The sequence below is a fragment of the Mus musculus genome, chromosome 17 (assembly GCF_000001635.26).
Source record: "Mus musculus strain C57BL/6J chromosome 17, GRCm38.p6 C57BL/6J".
In the NCBI taxonomy this organism is placed as follows: domain Eukaryota; kingdom Metazoa; phylum Chordata; class Mammalia; order Rodentia; family Muridae; genus Mus; species Mus musculus.
The window spans coordinates 69,239,186-69,249,487 of NC_000083.6; the positions used below are offsets into that span (position 1 = coordinate 69,239,186).

General features: G+C 43.6%; 1 protein-coding gene across 50 annotated transcripts in view; it reads left to right on the forward strand.

Annotated features, from left to right (window-relative positions):
- The window catches only part of Epb41l3 (erythrocyte membrane protein band 4.1 like 3), a 214,345-nt gene that overhangs the window by 163,539 nt on the left and 40,504 nt on the right, over positions 1 to 10,302 (forward strand). For all 50 annotated transcript variants that reach the window (XM_006523618.4, XM_030249482.1, XM_017317239.2 and 47 more), the window contains 4 exons: positions 562 to 604; positions 4,403 to 4,478; positions 8,351 to 8,569; positions 9,445 to 9,532. In XM_006523618.4, coding sequence (XP_006523681.1) covers positions 562 to 604; positions 4,403 to 4,478; positions 8,351 to 8,569; positions 9,445 to 9,532 — 426 coding nt within the window. The remainder of the gene's footprint in view (positions 1 to 561; positions 605 to 4,402; positions 4,479 to 8,350; positions 8,570 to 9,444; positions 9,533 to 10,302) is intronic.

Consider the following 10,302-nt stretch of genomic DNA (forward strand, 5'->3'; position numbering starts at 1 on the left):
GTGTGAGTACCTGTCCAGGGTGTGAGTACCTGTGCAGTGTGTGAGTACCTGTCCAGGGTATGAGTACCTGTCCTTTTGGGGAGTATCTGTCATGTGTGTGAGTAGGTGTTTGGTGTCTAGGGCGATATCTCTACATGCTTGCACCTGACTAGAGATTTATCCCACAAATAAGCAAGAGACAAAGAGGGGAATTGTTTCCGTTGTGGGGACCCTAAAGGCAAAGCACGGGAGTCCCTATGACTCATTTATTTTTATTGCACACAAATCAAGGATATTCCCACCGAAGCGATAGACAATGTCTGACTTCATTATTAAACATCTGGCCTTTCCAAGGAGAATTGTATCAGACATTAACTGTAAATGCACGTGTCTCCTTTGTTCAGTATCTGGGCTCTCACAAGGCTTGACAGGAGGTCACCAGATGTGCGGGAAGAGCCACAGTGGAGAGGGCCTCCCCAGGACAGTTCCCTCCTGGTACACTTAGGGCTTGTCTATGTCCAATCATTGGCTTAGATTTTCTTCTTTTTTGCTTCAAGTTCATACTGTCAATTTCTTTTTCAGAACTGGTTGGACCCTGCTAAGGAAATTAAAAAGCAGATTCGGAGTAAGTTCCCTCCAGTTCTTTCATGCGGTGGGGTGGCTGTGTTTAGAAAGGGTGTTTCGTGAACTAGTAACCCACACTCACGAGGCTCATATGAAGAAGAAATGGCTCAAAGATGGATTGCCAGGTGAAATTTGATCTGACACATGGGTCTGTCTCCAGTAGGACCTGTTTTTGTCATCACGGCTCAGAAATTAAAATGACTTGGACAGGTGACCTGTACACAGATGTGAAATGCAATTTAATCAAGTTTTGCTGCACTTACCACTTAAACATTAAAAGCTCCAAACTTAATTATTAATGTTAAAACAGTCACTGATGTACAGAACCACGCTAAAATAAACCCTCCGGTGATTCTGAAAGGGGTAGCAAACCAGTTAATCTGTTGTTGTTGCCTACCTTTCCTCTCTCCCAAAAGACAAGAGGTGGACATTTCTGCTGGGCTTAGTGGCACATGTTTGTAAATCCCGGCTTTGAGGAGGCTGAGGCAGGAAGATCACAGGTTCAATACCTAGTCTGGAGTTCACATAGGACTCCATCTCAAAGAGACAGGAAGTCATCAATAAGAAAAAGGTGTAAATTTACTAATTGACAAAGACTATTCCATAAGTGTACCACAAAACTGGGATATAAGTAGCTGACAATATTAAGCAAGTTGCTAAATCTAGTGTTTAGATGCAAATTAAAATGAGACATCGGTTTTTTTTCACTTATTTGTACCAGTGAGGATTTTCTAAGTTTCAAAAATCATCTTTACTGGCAAGTACCTACCAAATTGGTAGGATGAGATCTTTCAGATACTGGAGACCAAAGTGATGAACACGCAAGTCACGGATTCATGTGAATTCTAAAACTGAACAGTTTGTTCTCAGGAAAGCATTCCAGGCCTTGTGTTTTATACAACCACACTAGAGCTTGAGATCTCACAATCTGCTGTATAATGTGACTAGTATGTTATAGAATAAGGTAATTTATGATACATAATAGCACAGTGACTTATGATAGAAAAATAATGGTTGGATTTTAGTATCTGTTGGGAATTGAAGATTAAGAAGCTTTTTATAAAGGGCAGTTTTTCCTTTACCAAGAGTTTATCATTTAAAACACTGCAAGGTGTACACACAGTATTTACATCACTGTGTTGGGGCTGCTTCCTCTTTCCCACCAGGTCATCCTTGGAGCAGAGGGTGTCAGTGCCTTTGCATAGGCCCCTCCTCCCATGCCAGGTGCTTTTCTCTCCCTCTTCCCTCTCTCTCCCCTCTTCTCTCCCCCCTCCTTTCTCTCCCTCTTCTCTCTCCCCTTCCCTCTCTTCTCCCCCTCCTCTCTCTTCCTCCCTCTCTCCCCTCTCCTCTCTCCTCTCTCCATCCTTTCTCTCTCCCCTCTCTCCCTTCTCTCCCTTCTCCTTTTTTCTTTCCCCCTCCCCTCTCCCTCCTTTCCCTTTACCCCTCTCCCCTAATTTCACTTTCTCAGTAGTCTCTGGTTCAGTGTCTCATTTCACTGTCTTTTGTTTAGGGCCCTGATTAGCATGTAGCTTGATACTGTCTCCTTAAAATTTCCACTTGTTTGCAAATTCTCTAAAAGACTTTGCAGTTGTTCCAGTATAAGCGTAAGCAGGTGACTCCTTTGTAATAGAGGTCGCCACTGTGACACTGCGCATACACACATCCCAAATTAGGACACTTGCTATAACCAAAGGTTCAACACAACATTCCGAGGCTTAGGAACACAAGCCTCTGGGATAAAGTTTAGAAACTTGGCATTTATCAGAACACATTTGGGCTCACAATCGTTTACAAATCAATAAGTAGAATGGGGGTTTTGTATTGAAAAGTTGCTTATAATCTCTAGTGATTGGTTTCCAACTCGGAGTTGTCAATAGAGTCAAGGCTTACTTGAAGTCAATGGAAATTACGAGGCGCCATCAGTCTTCGTCCCATGAGGAATCCGTTAGCTTGAATCCCACTTGCTTGGTGTAAAGCCTGTTCCTGATGTTACCTCAACATTGGTAGACACTGAAGGGGATCTGCTTTAATAAGAACTGAACAAGAATCAATAGGGACACAAAAACAAAATAACACAAGTGTCAGAACAATAAAAAGATACTTTTTGAAATGGTAGAAAAATGATCGCCAAAAATATATTTGAATGACAGATATTTATGATTTATAATTCTTTTTTTTTACATTTAATTTTATTTGTAATTCATTTTTTACACTCCATATTCCATTCCCCACCCCTCCCCATCCACCTTCTGACTGCTCTACATTCCACACCTCCTCCCCACCCCACCCCATTTCCATGTGGATGCCCTCACCCCCCACCCCACCTGACCTCTAAACTCTCTGGGGCCTCCAGTCTCTTGAGGGTTAGGTGCATCATCTCTGAATGAACACAGACCCGGAAGTCCTCTACTATATGTGTATTGGGGGCCTCATATCAGCTGGTGTATGCTGTCTGTTTGGTGGTCCAGTGTTTGAGAGATCTCGGGGGTCCAGATTAACCAAAGACCACTGGTCCTCCTACAGAATTGCCCGTCTCCTCAGGCTTATAATTCTTAAAGTTCATGTTTCATTTATGTCTTGAATGTCTTGGAAATGGTATCAAGTACCCAATAATAGCTGACTGGGTGCTACGAACTCTTTGGCTTATAGACCCTTAAGCGTGAGGTAGGCGGTGGTAGTTCGGAGAATAAACAAGATGTCACAAGTGGAGCTGTGACATTGATGACAGAAATGTAGACACTGACAGAGCCAAGCATTGCCACATCTGCAGGAGACGGAAGGGTGGTGCTGTTCCTTTGTCTGGGGTGTCTGGGAATGGCTTGTGGCTCCCAGGAAGGGGGAGGAAGGGGGAGAATGACCTTCTTTTATAAGTGTCCCTCCTCTACCTCCCCTGAAGCTATGATCGATACATGGATTAACCCAGGCATGAAGTTAGAGCTGGTATTATCCAGTCACATCCTAAAGGTCCCACCTAAGCAGGGCTTCGGTAAGGACCAAGCCTTCCACATGAGTTCCGAGGGAACATTTTAAACCCAAAGCACAGCACCCAGTAAACCTAGGCACTGCTTTAAGGGTGGGCAGGAACAGACAGGGCAGAGGAATACAGAGGCCAACATCTGCTTGACACTTTTGCTTCTGGAGAAGACTTCAAAGATGCCTTGGGCAAAACATGGCACAATGTTAAAAATCAAAAAAAGGCTCATGTTACTTGAGGGTGGGATTGGATGACGTCTGGGTATCCACTGCATCAAGACTTTCTCTTGAGATCGAGAAAGGACTCTTCAGCCGCTACGGAGCAGCCCTTTTATTGAAAGCAATATTCACTGCCCCAAACCTTTCCCATAAACTACATAGATGTTTGCTAGTCCCTTGACATTTATCATAATGAGATTTGGCCTGCAATATCAAAGGGAGAGGACCTAGGAGATGGGAGTTCTGTGTGTGCTTGGCATATATGCTACCAAAAAATCCATAGCAGTAAACCTAGCCAATGCCAGCTCTCTGGTGCAGGATTACCCCTGTGGTTGGCTTCCCTTCCCACTGACAGAGCTAGATCCTTGATTATAAGAAAAGGAGGCAATTTGGTCATTTTCCTTGATTGCTGAAAGGGCCAGTAAATGACTTGACTGGGGACAAGATTTGAAGTTAAATTATCTATAGAGTTCCGGTAGCAGTGGGCAAATGGTGTCTGATGTTGCTGCCCTGAGCGGAGGTGCTCGGAGCTTTGAATTAAAATCGTATGTAGATGGTAGTTCCCTAAGGATTTGTTCTGATTATTGTTTCTATCCCATCTCTGCAGGCGGTGCTTGGCATTTTTCATTTAATGTGAAGTTTTACCCACCAGACCCTGCCCAGCTATCAGAAGATATCACCAGGTAGTTGGAAGTTGGCTGTGGGGAACCGTAGGCATGTCAGGAGAGCCATGCATGCCTTCAGTGCTCTGAGAAAGAGCATGCATGTCTGGTAGCCTGACAGTTGGTGTCTCTCACATAGCAGACGAAAGGCAACTGAATGAGCACAAACATGGACCCCCATCATTGAGTCCCCAGTAAAAGGCTGATATTTCTGTCTGTCTGATCCTCCTGGGAAAACCTGCAAAATTGAGAGATAGTCACCCACCCTGCATGGGATTCAGCCATACATGATAGAGGGGCAACACTGAGTGATGCTGCTTTAAAGTTAAATCACAAATATCCTTATATGCTTATATTCTGTATGTTACCAACCTGAAACTTTATAGCCTAACAGAGCGAGCGAGCGAGAGAGAGAGAGAGAGAGAGATTGATTAAGAGGAAGGAGAATGCATGAATCATCATAAGAGTTCACTTTCTTATGTACATAAAATGATAGTTGTTTTCTGGGAAGACATTAAGAAGTGGATCTAACAGACAAATTATTCCCATTTGATGGTTGAACTTAGAGAATAAACTTAATCTGTTCTCGCTCCTGTTCCCAAAACAACAAAGACAAACAGATATTTACTTGATGCGTTCTGGTGCCTACAAGTTCAAGACTCTTCTGGTGAGGGTCTGCTTCCTAGTCACAGACCACCGATGTGTTACTGTGTCCTCCTGGGGGAGACTCCTTGTAGCATTTGTTTAAAAGCACTAATCAAATTTATGAAGCTCCTCCCTCACAATCTAACCATCTCTCAAAGCCCCACCCAGCCCATCACAGGGATGAGACTAGCATTTCAGGGTTTGGATCTGGGGGCAGAAGCCCAGGACGTCGGTGTCCCAGACGGTCATTCTGAGTCTGCATGTCTCTGTTGATGTTTCTGCACTGTGATTTCAAAGTCCCATCCCTCGCTGTGCGTGGTGGTGAGGCTGTGACCAAGAGAAGTCCCATCCTTCGCTGTACATGGTGGTGAGGCTGTGACCAAGATGTCTTAGTTCTGTGTGCCCGTGATTTTCTGTGTGAGTCTCACATCTTTTTTGGAAGGTTTTTCAAAGAAAAGAAATGACCCAAACCAGGGTCCCTCCACTTGCTGCATTGGAATAGGATTTTATCAAAATTCTCAAAGAGAGTAGTGATTAGTTCTAGGGATATCTTTTCTATTTGCAAGAAATGAGAGAAAATTTGTACTTTGTCTTAATAAAGACACGTCTGCTCAGGATTGAACAATTAGTTACAACTAATTTGTGCCTGTCGACCTGACCCTAAATGTCCATGGACTTGTAAATTCATGCACAGTTCCTGAATTCTGTGTAGTATCCGTAGAACTTGTGGGATGTGTAAGTATTCTAATATATGAATTACATAGACTCTGAATCTGTCCATGGCCAAACTTACTGCAGGCCTGCAGACTTTTCTCTCACATGAAGGGTAGATGATTCTTTTTTTTTTCCTGTCTGTATCATTACTTTATTGCTTATGTTACATATTCCAATTTATTTTTTAAAAAAGTAAGGCACATGAAAAGCCTGCGGTGCAAATTTCATATTATTTTAAAGTTCTATTGGCTAATAAAAGCATTGCAACTATAGAATTAGAGACATCTAGAAAAGTAGATGACTCTAACCATTAAAGAACATCAGTGTCAGCACAGACTCTGTGGGGAACGGTCGTCTGTTTTAGTATCTCTTTGTTATTTTATGTTTTATATCCATGAATCTCAAATAAACAGAAAATAGATCAGCTACTAATGTAGTTGTTTTATGACATCATGGCAGAATTATATGAAAAAAATGGGTTTTGTATTTCTTCCTTTAAAAACTATTTGCCTATAATGACAAGATTCCCCTTATTTCAAGGTAGAAGACTTTTATAGTATTTGTGCCAGTAAGCTTCCAGGAAGACATCACACTGGAGTGAGATGAAAGAGTAGAAATTACAGGTCCTTAGAAAGACAACCACTCTAGATGGTCCATCCTTTTGTCTCAGCTCCAAACTTTGTCTCTGTAACTCCTTCTTTGGGTGTTTTGTTCCCAATTCTAAGAAGGGGCAAAGTGACCACACTTTGGTCTTCGTTCTTCTTGAGTTTCATGTGTTTTCCAGGTTGTATCTTGTATCTTCAGAATTCTAAGTTTCTGGGCTAATATCCACTTATCAGTAAATACATATCATGTGAGTTCTTTTGTGATTGGGCTACCTCACTCAGGATGATACCCTCCAGGTCCATCCATTTGCCTAGGAATTTTATGAATTCATTGTTTTTAATAGCTGAGTTAGTACTCCATTGTGTAAATATACTACATTTTCTGTATCCATTCCTCTGTTGAGGGACATCTGGGTTCTTTCCAGCTTCTGGCTATTATAAATAAGGCTGCTATGAACATAGTGGAGCATGTGTCCTTATTACCAATTGGAACATCTTCTGGATATATGCCCAGGAGAGGTATTGCGGAATCCTCCCGTACCATCTAGAGACTGCCACACCCGAGGATCCAGCCCATAATCAGCCTCCAAACGCAGACACCATGGCATACGCCAGCAAGATTTTGCTGAAAGGACCCAGATAGAGCTGTCCCTTGTGAGACTATGTCGGGGCCTAGCAAACACAGACATGGATGCTCACAGTCAGCAAACACAGGGCCCCCAATGGAGGAGCTAGAGAAAGTACCCAAGGAGCTAAAGGGGTCTGCAACCCTATAGGTGGAACAACAATATGAACTAACCAGTACCCCCAGAGCTTGTGTCTCTAGCTGCATATGTAGCAGAAGATGGCCTAGTCAGCCATCATTGGGAAGAGAGGCCTATTCGTCTTGCAAACTTTATATGCCTCAGTACAAAGGAACGCCAGGGCCAAGAAGTAGTAGTGGGTGGGTAGGGGAGTGGAGGGGGGTATGGGGGACTTTTGGGATAGCATTGGAAATGTAAATGAAGAAAATACCTAATTTAAAAAAAAAGAAAGACAACCACTGGGCTGGAGAGTTGGCTCAGCAGTTAATAGTACTGACTGCTCATCAGACGTCCTGAATTCAAATCCCAGCAACCACAAAGTGGCTCACAACCATCTGTAATGAGATTGGATGCTCTCTTCTGGTATGTCTGAAGACAGCGACAGTGTACTTACATATATAAATAAATAAATCTTTTAAAAAAGAAAGAAAGAAAGAAGGAAGGAAGGAAGGAAGGAAGGAAGGAAGGAAGGAAGGAAGGAAAGAAAGAAAGAAAGAAAGAAAGAAAGAAAGAAAGAAAGAAAGAAAGAAAGAAAGAAAGAAAGAAAGAAGGAAAGAAAGAAAGACAGCCACTGAGAGTAGAGTGCCTAACCCTCAGCTGTTGGGTTAGCTGAGCTTGTCTTGGGTATGTTACAAGTCCTGTTGGGTTAGCTGAGCTTGTCTTGGGTATATTACAAGTCCTGTTGTCTAGACTTCAGGATAAGCCCTCCCCAAAGTCTGCCTGGGTCTGATGGATATTACAGCTCACCCCCAACTGATTTGCAAAATACTAGGGAATTACATCTTTAAATGTCTTTCCTTCTGGGCTTGGTTGATTAAGCCTTGTTTTGTTACTAAAAGGTCCTGCTTCTAGGTTCTCTAAATACTATTCGTAGCCTGGTTCCTCCTCTTTACATAGATTGGTTATAGTTGAAATCATGAGGAAAGTATGCGAATGTGGCCTTATAGAGGTTACTGGCCTGGGAGAAATTGTTTATGAATACTAAATGCTCTCCTTTTGTCTGATTCCTTGGTAATCTCATGCGTGAATGTGATGCTTTTAGACCGTGTTCCCCCGCACTGCCCCTTCCGCCTTCTTTAACCCGTGATAACGCCAGCTTTCTCTCTGTTCTTTCGGCCCCTGGAAGGTACTACCTCTGCTTGCAGCTGCGAGATGATATTGTGTCTGGACGGCTACCCTGTTCCTTCGTGACTCTTGCCCTGCTGGGCTCCTACACGGTGCAGTCAGAGCTCGGGGACTACGATCCCGATGAATGTGGGAATGACTACATCAGTGAGTTCCGCTTTGCGCCAAACCACACGAAAGAACTGGAGGATAAAGTGATTGAGCTGCACAAGAGCCACAGGTTGGTACCGAGAGCTGGTGTGCGTCCATCGTGGGCTTTGCAGTAAGAGCATCAGGTCTCCAGGCAGGTTCCGATTCCAGGGTCTGAGGGTGGGGCGGAGCCTACACGTGCTCAAAAACAAACAAACAAACAAACAAAAAAACGGTAGCCTGGGTAAACTCCCTCTCAAAATATCTAGGCATTCATTTGTGAATTCCTACAAAGCTGTATATCTCAAGATTATTTTCCCACGTTTTTGCTAAGTATCTGTTACCCACAATGCTCGGGACAGAGGTGTTTCAGATTTCGGATGTCTTCAGACTATAGAATAGTCATATAGCCTAGTAACATATCTTTGGGATGAGATGAGAGTCTAAATAGGAAATTCCATATATACCCGGCATGCATGACCTCCAGGTGTCTTTATACAGTATTTTTAGAATGTCTCAACCATCATAACAGTACCTTTAAAAGATTCAGATTTTGCTGGGCGTGGTGGCGCACGCCTTTAATCCCAGCACTTGGGAAGCAGAGGCAGGCGGATTTCTGAGTTCGAGACCAGCCTGGTCTACAGAGTGAGTTCCATGACAGCCAGGGCTATACAGAGAAACCCTGTCTCAAAAAACAAACAAACAAACAAAAAAAAGATTCAGTTTTTTAGAGCATTTCAGCTTTGGAGTTTTGAATTAGAAATGTTCAAACTCGAACCTGTTTCCCAGTGGAGGCTTTCTTACAAGATAGGAGTGAGCTAAGCGGGAGCTCTTTCAGGCCTCCCACCCCTCTGCCCCCTGGGAAGCAGCAGACAGCAGATAGGCATGCAGGAGCAGGCCAGTTGCTTTTCCCTTTCAATTCCAATTGATTAGAGGGAGATGTAACGCGTCCTTCTTCCTGACCAGAGGAATGACGCCAGCTGAAGCCGAGATGCACTTCCTCGAAAATGCCAAAAAGCTCTCCATGTACGGGGTGGACTTACACCATGCCAAGGTAAGCGTGTTCAAAGTCTTCATCTGCTTGATTGTGTTACTGCCACAAGCTGGATTCTGTACTTTGTTTCATGGAAGTGAATATTTCTGTGCTTCGAACCTGTGCGCTTTTGAACCCTTCTCTGTGTGAAAAGCAGATAGCGTTCATCTTTGTAGGGAGGTGGGCAGGCTTTGTGGCTCAGACCTACATTACTGCTGGGCTACACCTCATGGAAACCAGGCATACATAGGGGAAGTCTCTGTTCCCTGTTGATTCCACAGTTCTTACCCTTGACCTAGGAGCCCTAGCTCACGCTGCCTCACTGGTGCAAACATATCTCTCACTCTCTGCTGACATGTGACCTTTGTGCCCCACTACCCTGTCTCTACCTTCTCCTTAAACATACCCTCCTTATCTGAACAGTTCTGTTCCTGTCTGTCTGTCTGTCTGTCTATCTGATGCTGTCCGATTGTCCGAAGCCAAGCATCCATCTGCTATGTATTATGTACTGTTCTTGCCCTGTTTGGAAATCCCACCAAGCACTCAGTGAGTTTGTGTTAAACTTAAAGAATCCTGTCTCTGAAGTTGAATTGCTCTGACCTATGTAGCCAGTGCTTTGAAATAGGATTTCCTTATCAAGTACAGCAGCTGAAGAGTAGGGTAAGGGTAAGGACTAGATTCCGGACTTCCGGACTAGTAATGATGTAGTGTTGGAGGTGCACCTGGGAAGGAAGAAGTTGGAATTCAGTCCCAGGAGGGTTTTGACCTTGTATGATGGTTCATCTAGACTC